Genomic DNA, 16940 nt, shown 5'->3' with positions numbered 1-16940 from the left:
TTTAGAAATGTTTTCTGAAATATCACATTTACATAAGTACTCAGACCCTTTACTCAGTACTTTGTTCAAGCACCTTTGGCAGCGATTACAGCCTCGAGTCTTCTTGGGTATGACGCTACAAGCTTGGCACGCCTGTATTTGGGGAGTTTCTCCCATTCTTCTCTGCAGATCCTCTCAAACTCTATCAGGTTGGATGGGGAGCGTCGCTGTACAGCTATTTTCAGGTCTATCCAGAGATGTTCGATCGGGTTCAAGTCCGGGCTCTGGCTGGGCCACTCAAGGACATTCAGAGACTTGTCCTGAAGCCACTCCTGCGTTGTCTTGGCTGTGTGCTTAGGGTCGTTGTCCTGCTGGAAGGTGAACCTTCGCCCCAGTCTGAGGTCCTGAGCGCTCTGGAGCAGGTTTTCATCAAGGATCTCTCTGTACTTTGCTCCATTCATCTTTCCCTCGATCCTGACTAGTCTCCCAGTCCCTGCCGCTGAAAAACATCCCGACAGTATGACGCTGCCTCCACCATGCTTCACCGTAGGGATGGTGCCAGGTTTCCTCCAGATGTGACGCTTGGCATTCAGGCCACAGAGTTCAATCTTGGTTTCATCAGAACAGAGAATCTTGTTTCTCATGGTCTGAGAGTCATTTAGGTGCCTTTTGGCAAACTCCAAGCGGGCTGTCATGTGCCTTTTACTGAGGAGTGGCTTCTGTCTGGCCTTTCTACCATAAAGAGTGCTGCAGAGATGGTTGTCCTTATGGAAGGTTCTCCCATCTCCACAGAGGAACTCTGGAGCTCTGTCAGAGTGACCATCGGGTTCTTAGTCACCTCTCTGACCAAGGCCCTCCTCCCCCAATTGCTCAGTTTGGCCGGGCGGCCAGTTCTAGGAAGAGTCTTGGTGGTTCCAAACTTCTTCCATTTAAGAATGATGGAGGTCACTGTGTTCTTAGGGACCTTCAATGCTGCAGAAATGTTTTGGTACCCTTCCCCAGATCTGTGCCTCCACACAATCCTGTCTCTGAGCTCCACAGACAATTCCTTTGACCCCATGGCTTGGTTTTTGCTCTGACATGCACTGTCAACTGTGGGACCTTATATAGACAGGTGTGTTCCTTTCCAAATCATGTCCAATCAATTGAATTTACCACAGGTGGACTCCAATCAAGTTGTAGAAACATCTCAAGGATGATCAATGGAAACAGGACGAACCTGAGCTCAATTTCAAGTCTCATAGCAAAGGGTCTGAATACTTTTTTTAATCCGTTTTTTATTTTTAAGACATTTGCATAAATTTCTAAAAACCTGTTTTCGCTTTGTCATTATGGGGTATTGTGTGTAGATTGACGAGAAGATGTAATCCATTTTAGAATAAGGCTGTAATGTAACAACATTTGGAAAAAGGGAAGGGGTCTGAATCCTTTCCGAATGCACTGTATACAGGCGTCCTTCCTAACTCAGATGCCGGAGAGGAAGGAAACCGCTCAGGGATTTCACCATGAGGCAATGGTGACTTTAAAACAGTTACAGAGTTTAATGGCTGTGATAGGAGAAAACTGAGGATGGATCAACAACATTGTAGTTACTCCACAACACTAACCTAAATGACAGAGTGAAAAGAAGGAAGCCTGTACAGAAGAAAAATATTCCAAAACATGCATCCTGGCACTAAAGTAAAACTGCAAAAAATAAATTAAATGTATGTCCTGAATACAAAGTGTTATGTTTGTGGCAAATCCAATACAACACATCACTGAGCACCACTCTTCATATTTTCAAGCACGGTGGTGGCTGCATCATGTTATGGGTCTGCTCGTCATCGGCAAGGACTAAGGAGGTTTTTTTTGGATAAAAATAAACATAATAGAGCTAAGCACGGGCAAAATCCTGGAGGAAACCCTGGTTCAGTCTGCTTTCCAACAGACACTGGGAGACAAAATCACCTTTCAGCAGGACAATAACCTAAAACACAAGGCCAAATATACACTGGAGTTTCTTACCAAGACGACATTGAATGTTCCTGAGCGGCCCAGTTACAGTTTTGAATTAAATCGGCTTGAAAATCTATGGCAATGATTGACAACCAACTTGACAGACCTTGAAGAATTCTGAAAACAATAATGGGCAAATGTTGCACAATCCAGGTGTGGAAAGCTCTTAGACTTACCAAGAAAGACTCACAGCTGTAATCCCTGCCAAAGTTGATTCTAACATGTATTGACTCAGTGGTGTAAAATGTCCTAACATTTCTAAAAACATGTTTTCACTTTGTCATTATGAGGCATTGTGTTTAGATGGGTGAAAAACAATCTATTTAATCAATTTTGAATTCAGGCTGTAACACAACAACATATGGAATTAGTCAAGGGGTATGTATACTTTCTGAAGGCACTGTACTTCCCAGTTTCAAAATGTTTTCTCCTGTTTTGTGCCCCACTGAACAGGACCCTGGTTTGTGGTGTGGCGTGTCTCTCTCACCTCTTCTCCCAGGAGTTCAAGCCCAGGATGTTGAGTAGCAGCCTGCAGTAGTAGAAGGCTGACTGGGGCCTCTGAGGCCCCGGCTCCCCCTGCTCCACGGCCCTCATGTTCAGCCCATTCCCCCTGTGCACCGCAAAGTCCCTCTCCTCTGCACACTGCTTCAGGATGGCGTTGATCACGTCGTTCTCCTGCTTCTCTGATACGCAGACAGGCGGTGGGGCGTGGATGTTAAGGGGGGCTCCGGCCCGCTGAAGGCACTCGGGGCTGGAGTAACCCAGGTACTGCAGCATCTCATCTAGAACATCTTCTTCTTCTCGCAGGGAGTCCCAGTACGGGACCGCCTCGCGACACACACGCTTAGCTTGCGGGGCCATGAGCGCCAACACACCTTCCTCTTCCTCCTCTTCTTCCTCTCCTTCCTCCTCCACAGCCTCCCCCTCCTCCTCCTCTCCAAGAACCTCCTCCTCTCCCAGCAGCACCACCACCACCTCCTCTTCCTCCAGTGCTGCCCCCTCTTCCCTCTCCTCTTCTTCCTTCTCTACAGGGTCTCCAACCCAGTTCTTCTCCTTCTCCCCCTCTGTAGTCCTTCTCTCTGTCATTCTCTCCGTTGTTCTGTTACTGTAGAGGTGCAGGGGCTGATTGGGAGCACCACAGTGAGGTGGCCCGTACAGCACAGCCGAATCCCACGAGTGTTTGCCGGAGATGTCTCGGACGATAACCCTCACACAGGCACTGGTGGTGGTGAGGCCTGCAGACATTCCTCCTCCAGGCACACCGTCCTCAGCCCGGATCTGTAGACAGGATAGGAGGGTGGTGCCGTTCAGGACAAAGAACTGTAGGTTGGGCCCGTCGAAGAGCTCTGGGGCCAGGTCAGGGCTCTCGCTGTAGGGGTTGTCCATGTTCTCACACACCTGGCTGGTCAGGGTGGCAGGGCCTCCAGACATGGGGTAGTGGCCAAGGTGGTTGACCAGGTGGGTGATGACTGTCCTGGCCGCGATGGAGATCAGACCGTGCTGGATACGGCGCCGCACTGCAGGGGAAGAGGAAGATAGAAAGAATAAGGAGATAACAAAGAGATGAAGAGCTCTAAAACAAGAACAGGGGGATATAACCTTCCCAAGTTATCTCACGTCACCCCGCTCCTCCGCACACTCCACTGGCTTCCAGTTGAAGCTCGCATCTGCTACAAGACCATGGTGCTTGCCTACGGAGCTGTGAGGGGAACGGCACCTCCGTACCTTCAGGCTCTGATCAGTCCCTACACCCAAACGAGGGCACTGCGTTCATCCACCTCTGGCCTGCTGGCTCCCCTACCTCTGCGGAAGCATAGTTCCCGCTCAGCCCAGACAAAACTGTTCGCTGCTCTGGCACCCCAATGGTGGAACAAGCTCCCTCACGACGCCAGGACAGCGGAGTCACTCACCACCTTCCGGAGACATTTGAAACCCCACCTCTTTAAGGAATACCTGGGATAGGATAAAGTAATCCTTCTACCCCCACCCCCCCCTTTACTCCAACCCCCCCCCCCCCAAAAAAAAAAAAAAAAAAAAAAACATTGTAAAGTGGTTATCCCACTGGCTATAAGGTGAATGCACCTATTTGTAAGTCGCTCTGGATAAGAGCGTCTGCTAAATGACGTAAATGTAAATATAATGGAAACTGTTTAATGTTGACATTGCAGCATTTCTCAAGACCAGTCTCAATAAACAGGAGAAAATATAGAAAAAGCCAGCCAGTCAGCTGATAACATGTAGGTATCAGCTCAACCCAGTGGGACAAGGTATTCCTAGTGTTAGAGTTAATCTCCAACAGAGTGTAGAGGGATGATGGAATCTAGCCAATCAAAAATCATTAAAATGTATGATGAAGAAAGCAGGGTCTGTGTAGTAAAATGCTAGATACCAGTTACAACGCTAGATACCAGTTAAACCAGTAACAACGCTAGACACCAGTTGCAACGCTAGACACCAGTTGCAACGCTAGACACCAGTTGCAACGCTAGACACCAGTTGCAACGCTAGACACCAGTTACACCACTAAACACCAGTTACAACGCTAGATACCAGTAACAACGCTAGATACCAGTAACAACGCTAGATACCAGTAACAACGCTAGATACCAGTAACAACGCTAGATACCTCAATGGTTCCAATGTAGAATCTCTTTACATTTCTGGGTGGCACCATGCATAGAACAAGCCAATGCCATCACACTCAGTGTGCTACCAACCATCACTTTCCAATAAGCATAATCACAGCCACACAGAGCTACATAAACCCTGTGTGAGACATTACAGGGAAAAATAATGTGGCTATCGACAGGACAGGAGGACAGGTTCATCTCTCTCTCCAATAAAATCTAGGGGGGCCTTTAAGGCACAGATCTTTCTTGCAAAAGCGATTTTTATCTCAATGAGACAAACCTATGTAAATAAAGGTTAAATAAAAAGGTAACATCTCTCCCTCCATCCATCTATCTTTCCTCCGACACCCCAAAAGAAAAGGAAAGGAATGAAATTAACTAATAAATGGATAGATCGAGGACCGGAGGGAAAAGGGGTGTTAGTTGCTAAGGAAGGAAGCATGCCTCACAAAGTGCTCCAATGATTAGTCATTGTCTCTTTCAGGAAAAAGCTGCAGGTGTCCCCTGCTGCTCTGAATCTAACACAGGACACATAGGAGCCTAGCTGCATTCACATCACATCCGGTCCTTAGGAGAAGGAATCAGAGTATGGGAGAGGTAGAGATTAACACAGAGGAGGAGGAGGAGAAGAAGGTGTTTTGTTCTTACCCTCAGTGACAGGCTGTAGTTTGGAGGAGCGTTCTGAGTCAGGGGAGTGGAGGGGCTCTGGTTCCTTCAGAATCTCCAGTAGCAAGAAGGGGTCGTAGTCTGGACTGGTCAGGTCTGACAGGTTCATAGGGAAATACCTAGGGCTGTTGAAGTTCTGGGCCCCATACACACAGCCATGCAGCACCTGGGGGGAGAAGAGGGAGAGAGAGGAGTAATCAATGAACACTACTGCACTATTTCACAGAGAAAGCGAGAGAGAAAGAATGAGAGAGAGAGAAAAAGAGGGAAAGAAACTTGAGAGGAGGAATCCTTATCGGAAATAAGTAATTAAATTATCTGCTGATCCCGTCGCAGTGTGTTTCCATGGAGACAGAGACACAGAGAGAGAGAGAGAGAGAGAGAGAGGGTGGGTGGTAATGAGAAAAGAGGATGCTGTGATTGAGTGCTGACTACTGAGGAGTGAGTCTGGGTGTGCTCTGTGCCAGCTGTAGCATGCATTAGGAAGGAGGCCCCTAAGTCTGTATTAAAGCTGTAACGCAGCAGTCCTGAACTATTCCACAAATAATGACTTACGAGAGAGGCAGACAGACACCCAGCCACAGAAACCCTCCCCTAATAGCTCCATTAGGAAATGAAAGAACACTAAACACAAAGAAGTGCTACTCCATGGTTCAGGTTTGACACTCCACTGCACAGTGGCTTGCAAAAGTATTCACCCCCCTTGGCATTTTTCCCATTTTGTTGCCTTACAACCTGGAATTAACATTGATTTTTTTAAATATAATTTGATTTACACAACATGCCTACCACTATGAAGATGCAAAATCTTTTTTATTGTGAAACAAACAAGAAATAAGACAAAAAAACAGACAACTTGAGCGTGCATAACTATTAACCCCCCCCCTTCAAGTTGGATGGGTTCCGCTGGTGTACAGCAATCTTTAAGTCATACCACACTTTTCTCAATTGGATTGAGGTCTGGGCTTTGACTAGGCCATTCCAAGACATTTAAATGTTTCCCCTTAAACCACTCAAGTGTTGCTTTAGCAGTATGCTTAGGGTCATTGTCCTGCTGGAAGGTGAACCTCCGTCCCAGTCTCAAATCTCTGGAAGACTGAAACAGGTTTCCCTCAAGAATTTCCCTGTATTTAGCGCCATCCATCATTCCTTCAATTCTGACCAGTTTCCCAGTCCCTGCCGACGAAAAACATCCCCACAGCATGATGCTGCCACCACCATGTGGGGATGGTGTTCTCGGGGTGATGAGAGGTGTTGGGTTTGCGCCAGACATAGCGTTTTCCTTGATGGCCAAAAAGCTCAATTTTTGTCTCATCTGACCAGAGTACCTTCTTCCATATGTTTGGGGAGTCTCCCACATGCCTTTTGGCGAACACCAAACGTGTTTGCTTATTTTTTTCTTTAAGCAATGGCTTTTTTCTGGCAACTCTTCCGTAAAGCCCAGCTCTGTGGAGTGTATGGCTTAAAGTGGTCCTATGGACAGATTCTCCAATCTCCGCTCTGGAGCTTTGCAGCTCCTTCAGGGTTATCTGAAAAATGTATGCACTCACTAACTGTAAGTCGCTCTGGATAAGAGCGTCTGCTAAATTACTAAAATGTAAAATGTACATCTTTGGTCTCTTTGTTGCCTCTCTGATTAATGCCCTCCTTGCCTGGTCTGTGAGTTTTGGTGGGCGGCCCTCTCTTGGCAGGTTTGGCATTTTTAAATAATGGATTTAATGGTGCTCCGTGGGATGTTCAAAGTTTCGGATAACCCATCCATTTTGTGTATGTCCATTACATGAAATCCAAATTGAAATCCATTTAAATTACAGGTTGTAATGCAACAAAATAGGAAAAACACCAAGGGGGATAAATACTTTTGCAAGGCACTGTATGCTGTGGTCAATGCTAACAAAAGTAAAGACGGATATGTCGGCATCAAATATTGCCTTGAAGTAAATCAATAAATAAAGCTCATTAGAAAGTATGGGCAAGGGTTCTATTTGGGACTGGGCATACCTTGTAGATACAGCTGAGGACAGACTTGTCTGGCTTCTCCTTGTCAGGGCTGAGGGTTTGGACAGGCTGCAGCAGAGTCTTAGGAGGCAGAGCCATCACCCAGTCCAGCAGGCACAACAGCAGAGACACCACCAACTAGGGCCAGGGAAGCAAAAACACAGTTTGATTTCATCAATAAATCAGAGAACAAAATACTGTGTTATGATGAGGGAAAATGTCTTAATTGAGCTTCTGCAAAAACCATTTCAGGCCAGTATACTGTAAATAGAAAACCAACAGTTGTGATCTTGTATTATTACTAGCTCTCCATGTGACTAGGAGAGTTGTGTGTGAGGAGAGGTGACATACCCTCTTGTCTAGTTCATGAGGGGAGGATTCTGTAGTGGGAAGCAGGTGAGTGATGGTCGCTATGAGGATCTGAAACAAGAGTTAAAAAGTTACTGAAAGCAAAAAGATACATTTGATTTTTTTGTCATTCAAAAAGGATACTCTTCAAAAGCTCCAAGACTAGTTCACATACTTTATTACATAAAAAAATGGACATGCCAATTTACCTCAACTATTTTCTTTGGAGTGTCTGGGGGGAATTTCTGAAGGTCATCAACATAGTTTATGAGCAAGTGCAGAATGTCGGAGGCCACCAGCGCAACAGTTTTATTTGGAAACTGAAAAACAAAAAGACAAACACGCACGCAACTGAGAAAAGGGGCTCAGGGAGATGACCCACCACCACCTCCTCTCTCCCTCCCTCCCTCCTCGTGACCCTGGCTCAGGAAGAGTGCAGAGTGCTTCTCCAGAGCAGCAAGCCAGGGCCAAGGCCCACACAAAACAATGGTCCGGATCACCAGCCAACCCATTTGATTGGATACCAATATGGAGAGGAGGAGGAGGTAGAGAAGGGGGGGGGGGGGGCAGTTGGCGAGTGTCCTCATTTCAGACGACAGAAATATAACAATTCCTTGAGGTGGGTGAAGCATGTATTCTTCATGGGATTAGCCTTCGCCTTCTGTCTGAGCAGAGTGGAGCGCACAGAGAAGCCAAACATGTTGACAGTCAGGCCAGATTTAGCTGGGTTGGAGTTGTGTGTGTGTGTTGAGCCAGACCAAACCAGTCAGTACTGTCTGTAAGCTTCTTCTGGCTACTCAGTGCAGAACATCTTTCTCCCACTCCAGGCAGACTGACCCTACCGTAGACAAGGGCAGGCCACAGGGAGAGACTGCTGCTGTGCTACTGCTAACCAGGGACTGCTATAGTACACTTCACATGGCAAGGGACGAAGGCAAGGCAACACATTTCAACATTCTAATCACTGTGCATGGCAGATTACTCCAATAGTGTCAATAACACCAGGGTTGTGGGTTCAATTCCTGTAAGGATCACATACACATACTAGAAATGTATACACTCACTCTCACAGACACTTTGGATAAAAACATCTATAATAACAATAATAATAATATTAGCAATGGTCATCAAAATTGTTAAAAGGTTTTAAAAGGGCCTCCCGAGTGGTACAGCGGTCTAAGGCACTGCATCGCAGTGCTTGAGGCGTCACTACAGACCCGGGTTCGATCCCAGGCTGTGTCACAACCGGCCGTGACCGGGAGTCCCATAGGTCGGCGCACAATTGGCCTAGCGTCGTCCGGGTTAAGGGAGGGTTTGGCCGGGGGGGGGGCTTTACTTGGCTCATCGCGCTCTTGCGTCTCCTTGTGGCGGGCCGGGCACCTGCAGGCTGACTTCAGTCGTCAGTTGAACAGTGTTTCCTCCGACACATTGGTGCCGCTGGCTTCCGGGTTAAGCGGGCGGGTGTTAAGGAGTGCGGTTTGGCGGGTCATGTTTCGGAGGACGCATGACTCGACCTACGCCTCTCCCGAGCCTGTTGGGGAGTTGCAGCCTTGAGACAAGATTGTATTCGAAATTGGGAGAAAAAGGGGGTAAAACATATTGTAAAAAATTGTTTTCAAAACAATTATAATAGATGTAACCATTGGATGAAGGTACCCAAAACTTTTAGAATTTTTAAAATCCATCAGATATTTACTAAATTTTTGCACAAAAATAACTTTACTGGCATGGAAAAATAATTGAATGGAGTTCAAGGACCTTGGAGGGAATTCAGGTATTGAATTTATAGTAAAATGTCACTTTTTTTTTCTTAGAATGCAGTCATATATACATTTTCTAATGTTATCAATCAAGTATTTTGTAAAATAATTGTTTTAAAATAAAGAAAATGATATGTGCACTTATCTATACATTGTTTGCAAGATCAGACATAATATCACTATTAATCTGAGTGTTCATTTTCGGAAGTTGCTTTCATTTGTAATCATTTCAACTGTATTAAACTATTACTTTTTTCAATTCCCCAAAAAATGAACACCCATCAAAATAAAGTTATCTTTCTTCTGTCAAGGCGTGTCAAGGCGATGTGTTAAATCCCAGACTAAGCTTTAGCGTTCTTATAGGTGCAACAGAAAGACAATGTATTCCATTGAGCCCAATTCAGCCATTACCGGAGTGTGTTTGACAGGTTATTTACAAAACATTTTGTGGTTGTAATGTTAACGGGGAAAAAACAACAGGCACAATGAAGAGGATGAAAGAGTCGCATGAGCAAAATGAAAGCAATCAATCCAGTGAGCTTTAAGTGGATTTTGCACCCCTCAAACACAGGAAATAGATGGCTGAAAATGAGATCCTCATGTGGGCGGGGCATGAGTGTTGCTAATAATATATATCCATTTAGCAGAAGTAAGTGGCATATTATTATATCATTTATAGTTAGTTACCTTTAGCGTGACACAGATGACATTGAGGGCTTCTTTGATCTGAGGGTGCTGGGTGCCGTGGACCAACTCCTCACACAGCCAGATACCTAGACTGCACAGGGCCACACACCTGACGGGGCCAAACACAACATAACACAACTCCCGTTCATTTTCCAAATGACACACATTAGCCCATTATAAATAGCTTTAATATTTTGAGTCACATGTTAAAGTTGGTAACTAATAAACACATAAATACACGTACATAAATGCATAATCAACTGGCAATATCAATGTCAGCGTGACCTTGAATGAGACTAACAGGGACAATACACAAGGTAGACTAAAGTATAACCAAGGCCAGTTTCTATTAGTCACCACAGCCCATACAGTGACACCCTCCTCTCCATTCCCTCGCCTCATTATTATTACAATAATCTGCTGCTTGTCTTCCACAGGTCAGGGACAGGCAAAGACTGTGTCCTTAATGGTACCCTATTCTCTATATAGGGCTCTGGTCAGAAGTAGTGCACTATGTAGGGAATAGGTTACCATTTCGTGGTTGTGGTTGGTTGGTGGGGATGGGTGGTTGGTGGGGGTAGTTGGTTGGTTGGTGGGGGCAGTTGGTTGGTTGGTTGGTGGGGGCAGTTGGTTGGTTGGTTGGTGGGGGCAGTTGGTTGGTTGGTTGATTGGTTGGTGGGGGCAGTTGGTTGGTTGGTTGGTGGGGGCAGTTGGTTGGTTGGTTGGTGGGGGCAGTTGGTTGGTTGGTTGGTGGGGGCAGTTGGTTGGTTGGTGGAGGTAGTTGGTTGGTTGGTTGGTTGGTTGGTGGGGGCAGTTGGTTGGTGGGGGCAGTTGGTTGGTGGGGGCAGTTGGTTGTTTGGTTGGTGGGGGCAGTTGGTTGGTTGGTTGGTTGGTGGGGGTAGTTGGTTGGTTGGTGGGGGTAGTTGGTTGGTGGGGGTAGTTGGTTGGTTGGTTGGTGGGGGTAGTTGGTTGGTTGGTTGGTGGGGGTAGTTGGTTGGTTGGTTGGTGGGGGTAGTTGGTTGGTTGGTTGGTGGGGGTAGTTGGTTGGGTAGTTGGTTGGTTGGATGGTTGGTGGGGGTAGTTGGTTGGTTGGTTGGTTGGTTGGTTGGTGGGGGTAGTTGGTTGGTTGGTGGGGGTAGTTGGTTGGTTGGGGGGGGGGGGTGGTTGGTTGGTTGGTGGGGGTGGTTGGTTGGTTGGTGGGGGTGGTTGGTTGGTCTTCATACCTTGCTGGGGCTGAAGGCTCATCTATGGCTGAACTCAGGATGTGTTTGATGATGTGTTCCTGAAACGAATGACAGGGTCTATCAATAAATGATCAATCAATCAATAATTAACTGATTGAGAGATTAATGCACCCATCAGCCTGTTTCATTATCCATTGAACAACAGATCTCCTGCTAAATCACACATGCACGCACGCGCACACACACACACACACACACAAAACAGACTCCCTACTGGCTGAATTAACCAGCGCTTTGTCATTCACAGCCAGACCCAGGCTATCAGATGCCATCGTGTGAAATTCTCTGTCCAAATATGAAACACTCTCATGCATGAAATGAGGTCTTTAACCAGCAATCAACAACAACATGCGGCACAATAACAACAAGGTCCTGTGAATGGGCGCCTGTGACATAGCTAATCACCCACTAGAGAGTTAGGTGCTGCTCCCTCAGTACCACAGGCGGAAGAAATAAAAAGGTCATTGGATTTAATGTGGGTTTGATACAACATAGGTGTAACAATAGGTGGCTTGGGTGGTCTAATGGTTACTAGTGGTCTAGTGGTTGGTGCCGCCACCTCCAGTACCTTAATACCGGTGTCATGTGGGTAATAATCTCAAAGCCCACTGCCATTTGACACACTGTGTCCCCCTCCTATCTTTCCAATATACCCCTCTCTCTGACCATCTGTTCAATAAAATCATACAAACTACCACGTCTTTAAAAAAGAATAAAACAATCATGATGCAATAGGAATAATCAATCCATTTTCAATAATCAACCGGGGACCGGTTCCTATAGGCTGAAGCAAGAGTAAAGCAGGTTGAAAATATAGAGTTAACCAACCACCCCACATGAGGACAGTTACCTTAACGTCTCTGAACTTGGTCATGACCACGTCAGCGGTGGTGGGGTGTAGGGCGGGCAGCTCCTCATATAGGTTAGGGAAACACACCAGAGAACCCAGCAGGATCTGAGCCTCCACCCGTGGGGCCTGATAGAGAGACATATGGGGGGGTGCATCCAGATCATTGAACTGTACTGGGGGTAGGTGTTGTGTGGTGCATCCAGAAGTGTGTGTACAGTATGGTGAAGCAAGTGTTCTGATTCAAAATGAGGGGAGATTTAAAACACATCAAAATGTAAAGTGAATCTGCACTTAAGAGAAGAAACTTAAGTCAGTCAGTCAGCCAGCCAGCCAATAAGTCAGTCAGTCCTAACAGACAGCTATTCCAGTGCATTACTATCATAATCAGAGAGAAGGTGAATTGCGGTAGTGTTGTTCTCACATTGAGGGAGGAGCAGGCCGTGACTCTGCTTGCTGCGATGATGAAATCCAGGATAAGCATGGTGGCTCCAGGCAGCCCGATGGAGAAGAACCGAGGAGAACAGTGCTTAATGATGGTGTTCACTATGTCCTGAGGAACACATATAGGGAACAGTATTTAACAGAGGGTAGTGATACCTGCAGCCAACACACTCTCTCAGTCTTCCTCTCCGTCTCGCTCTCTCAGATGCACACATGCGCACGCAAACACACACACACACCTGGTCGATGTGCATGAGGCCACAGTGCATGATGTTGTAGAAGTGTGTGAGGAAGTCTGAGTTGGGCGATACATCCTGCCTCCTCTTCATGATCTTACAGATGAGCTTGTAGGCGTGTAGCTTCCCCTGTTTGTACCTCTCTGCCAGCATGGTCGCCTGTACAGGGGACAAGCAGTCAGTGGCACAGTCACAGATACAGGAGTAGAAGTGTTATGTTATTCACTTCAGTGTAATGTTAAAAAGAATGCTTGCCTGTATCTGTATATATGTTACCCTCAAAGTACCTGTCTTTTCCAGGACTAATGTAATGGAACAGTAAGGGGTAATACTTACTTTGAAGAGCCAGGGAGTGAGGATCCGGAGGGGAGGGATGAGGACAGGGGGAGGAGGAGATGACTGGTTGTCCAGAGAGATGCCCAGATTATCTCTGATCTGATGAGAGAGGGAGAAAGAAGGGAGAGAGAGAGAAAGAGAGAGAAAGAAATAGGAGAGAGAAAGAAAGATGAGAGAGTGCGAGAAAGACAGAAAGAGTGAGTGAATGTCGTGAGTGGGTGTCTTACATACATTGATCCAGTAACTTCCATTCTTGTATTGAGTACACAGTCTGATTGATTCCCGTATGGTTCCTCACCTTGGCCAGGTTCTGCCACAGCTCACAGAGGTAGTCAAAGACCTGCGCGTGGATCTCTGGGTCCTTAATGGTGTTCACATCTCCGAGAATGCCTAGCATCCTCCGCCACATCACCGTGGCAACATCAGCGTGCCAACCGGTCAGGGAGCCACCGGCTATCACACTGCAGTCCTCTGTAGGAAACTCACTAGTTTCTGAGAGAGGGAGAAGAAGACCGACACGTTTGAGTACACTGTTAGTGTGTCTGCAAGGCTCAGTGTGTAGTGTGTTTGTGTTGTGTGATAGGTGAGGGGCCGTTTAAGTTTGGGTAGTGACTAGATAAGCGAGTTACTATGGAGAGCAGTGTGTGTGTGCGCGCTCACATCTGTGCGTGTGTATTACCCAGGTCATCAGGAGTGTGTAGTACAGAGTGATGTAGTTTCTCATCCAGCTGCAGGTCCTTGTGCTGCAGCCCTACATGTTCAGCGGTCAGGGTGGCTGGAGACGGGGTCTGGGAGCGGGAACCAGCCAGGGAATGCATCGGGGACGCACTCTCTGAACCTGGAGGGAGGAACACAGATATTCATGTAATGAATTAGGTAGACATTGAATAATAATAATTGATTGGATTTAATCCATATTTTATCATGGATTTCTATGCGTTTTTCCAGATAATCAAAGTTCTTTAAATGTAAGTGGGAAAGTCACTAAGATGTATAAAAGGATGAGTGATGTGGACATTGAAAGCCGATGTGTTCTGATTTGTGACTCTGCAGCTCTGACCTGTGATGGTGATGGTGTCTGCAGACAGGCCGTGCTGGCTCAGACTGCTGGTCTCTGAGTCTATGTGCAGGGTGGTGAGGCTGGACAGCTCCTGTTCCTCTGCAGTCTGGGGCACTCCTCCAAGGCTAGCGTTATCCTGGTCTAACGACCCCGCACCACAAACATCCAGACCAGAGCTGAAATCTAACACAGCATAGTGCCACCCAGTGGTCAGAACGATGAGTACTCCTCCAGCATGTCAAGCGCAATCTACAATCCACTCCACTACTATGTTACTTAGTTAACAGCACCAGGTTTTTTTATGCATGCAACGCAAGCGTGAGCTAACTGATATAATCATGATTTATAACTTGTGTTATCCTCAAAAACATTTCAAACACGAGTCACTGATTTAACGAGATATGACGTCAGCTGTGGTGACGTCACTTACTTTCAAACTTGCAGTTGGCGTACTGGAAGGCGTTGAAGGAGTCTGATTGGCTGTCGGAGCTGATGACGTCGCTGCTGCTGGCGCTGGCGGGGGAGGTCCACTCGGAGGGCACGCCGGGGTCGTCCACGGGCCGTGTGGCGTTCTGACGGTTCAGGAGCTCCGGCAGGTCTTTGGGGATCTCCACACTACCGGGGCTACTGCCACGCCTGGTCATGCCCTGCAGAGTGGTAGAGAGGGGAGAGAGAGTGAGAGGTATAAAGGAGAAGTTCGTACTCTGATGTTTGGACTAAACATTTAGGGAGCATGAGCTGAGAACATTCACTTATTCACTCAGCTCATAAATTGTGTGTGTGTGTGAGAAATGAAAAAGAAAGAAAGAAAATAGAAGGGCGACTTACAGAGGAGCCTCTCGCTCGCAAACGCTCTTGGATAAATTCGTCCATCAGGTCTCCAAAGTTTTGGTTGCCGTTATCACTGGACACAGCCCGCATCGTCTGACAAGGGTCCTCTTTGTTGGCTGTGTTCAGGCAGAGAGCAAAATACATACACTTCACCCCACTGTCAGTAGATACTGACACACACAGCACTGACACACACAACTACAAGCCTCTTCACATTCCTATCATACAGATCTCCTCAACACAATACAAGACCATTGGACTAAAATCTTGAATGCATGTCATTCCTGTAGGCTGTGGAGAATGTTAAGTTCATAAATGTATGCCTGTGTAACAGTATCAGTCAATAAAGTAAGGTAACTGTGGTGTTGTATGTGCTGTTATATAGAGATTAAGAATGAAGGTAACTGCTGCACAATGCTCAACGGAACAACCTTAAAGAAAATCCAACCAACACAACTGAGTCCAACCAGTAAAGCGATGCAGGAGTTACTCACATGCATGCAGTCCGAGACAGAGACAGAGACAGAGAGAGAGAGAGACCGAGAGAGAGAGAGAGAGAGAGAACCTTGTTTTGTCCAGGCCATGAGTACAGCACACCACAGAACAGAGATTAGTCTAGCTATGTAAACTGCACTGTGGTTAGGTGAGGGAGCGGCCAGTCGGTGAGTGTGTTAACTGGGTAGACGAGGGACACTGAAAGATGAGGCAGCATACATATGAAGGCCATGATACATGAATAAACAGCTATTATATTCACTTATATGTTGGGCTGGATTGTCAGAGAGAAGCAGAGGGCATAGAGTATGTCCCCATCCCGCCCACGTGACTTAACATTTCTCTGGTTAGTCTGAACTTTCAACTGTGTTTTAGTTCTAAACTAGTGAGCTGCCATTAAAAACGTGTGTTTCTACTGCCCTAAGAGGCCACTACTACATGTTCTGCTAACACAAAATTATGGCAAGCTGTGTCAACAGTCAATGTTAAAATACTATCTAGCTACTACAGTGAAATTTAGTGGAAGAAAAAAGAAAAGAGACATTGGACTTTGTGGTAGCGTTGTCATTGAGGTGACTCAAGAGGGTCCAGCTCAATGCGTGGTGCTGAAATCCTATTCTCCATCAGAACGTTTATACTGCCCCCAACTGTTTGGAGGTATATTGACATGTTGTTGTTAGAGCATCAGCGAAGACTTGAGGACACAGACACATTTCCCAGTTTCATGTATATATGGAAGCAATGGACTTCAGAGGACATTATAATGCTACACTGTATGTATTCTGTGTGAATTTATCAAATGTAAATGAGTTAGATAGCTTGTTCTGCCTGTAGATTTGGCCTCAGTGTGTGCAGTGAATGTGTGGTCCTGTATGGTGTTGTGTTGCTCTGAAAGAGAAGGCTGAGGGGGAGGTGTGAGGCCGCATGCAGCATTCAGGGAATAAAGAGGAGGGGCAGCAGAGATTTAGTCCAAGAAGCTGTAGGACGAGGAGGAGGAGGAGGGGAGAGCCGTCCCAGGAGGAGGGGAGGGGGGGCCTTCGGCCGGGCTTTGGTTCTTTTTTGGGATCGTGTCTGCTACTTTAAAACAGGAAAGACAAAAAAAAAAGCTTCATTTCAATCCGCATTCAGCAAAAAATCAAACAGTTAATTAAAAAACTGAAAAAGATGGAGGAGATAGAACGGTGGTGCTTTGTGTTTTATTTTTATTTTGTAGTTTTGTTTTCCATGTTGTGGAAGTGCCTTGGAGCACAGCGACGCTCCTCAAGTCTCTCACCTGGTGCTTTCTTTCCAAAATAGCCCAATACATGAGTGTACAGGTCCCTCAGGGGCGCCTCTGTGGCCCCGCCGGGGGCTTTGCTGTGCTGCTGTGGGGACGCGGAGC

At 46.5% G+C, this 16940-nt stretch overlaps 1 protein-coding gene across 1 annotated transcript in view; it reads right to left on the bottom strand.

Moving 5' to 3' along the window:
- The window catches only part of ralgapa1 (Ral GTPase activating protein catalytic subunit alpha 1), a 108311-nt gene that overhangs the window by 47213 nt on the left and 44158 nt on the right, over nucleotides 1–16940 (bottom strand). The window contains exons 19-34 of the mRNA XM_084144627.1: nucleotides 15062–15180; nucleotides 14664–14880; nucleotides 14234–14416; nucleotides 13853–14011; nucleotides 13472–13665; nucleotides 13174–13272; nucleotides 12841–12996; nucleotides 12582–12710; nucleotides 12161–12286; nucleotides 11290–11348; nucleotides 10067–10175; nucleotides 7829–7939; nucleotides 7623–7691; nucleotides 7275–7409; nucleotides 5256–5439; nucleotides 2465–3494 (exon numbers count right to left, since the gene is read on the bottom strand). Coding sequence (XP_084000753.1) covers nucleotides 2465–3494; nucleotides 5256–5439; nucleotides 7275–7409; nucleotides 7623–7691; nucleotides 7829–7939; nucleotides 10067–10175; nucleotides 11290–11348; nucleotides 12161–12286; nucleotides 12582–12710; nucleotides 12841–12996; nucleotides 13174–13272; nucleotides 13472–13665; nucleotides 13853–14011; nucleotides 14234–14416; nucleotides 14664–14880; nucleotides 15062–15180 — 3079 coding nt within the window. The remainder of the gene's footprint in view (nucleotides 1–2464; nucleotides 3495–5255; nucleotides 5440–7274; nucleotides 7410–7622; nucleotides 7692–7828; nucleotides 7940–10066; nucleotides 10176–11289; nucleotides 11349–12160; nucleotides 12287–12581; nucleotides 12711–12840; nucleotides 12997–13173; nucleotides 13273–13471; nucleotides 13666–13852; nucleotides 14012–14233; nucleotides 14417–14663; nucleotides 14881–15061; nucleotides 15181–16940) is intronic.

Source organism: Coregonus lavaretus, assembly GCF_964263955.1.
Source record: "Coregonus lavaretus genome assembly, chromosome: 27".
In the NCBI taxonomy this organism is placed as follows: Eukaryota; Metazoa; Chordata; class Actinopteri; order Salmoniformes; family Salmonidae; genus Coregonus; species Coregonus lavaretus.
The sequence above is the reverse complement of the archived record's forward strand: the minus strand, read 5'-3'. Positions and strand labels throughout refer to the sequence as shown.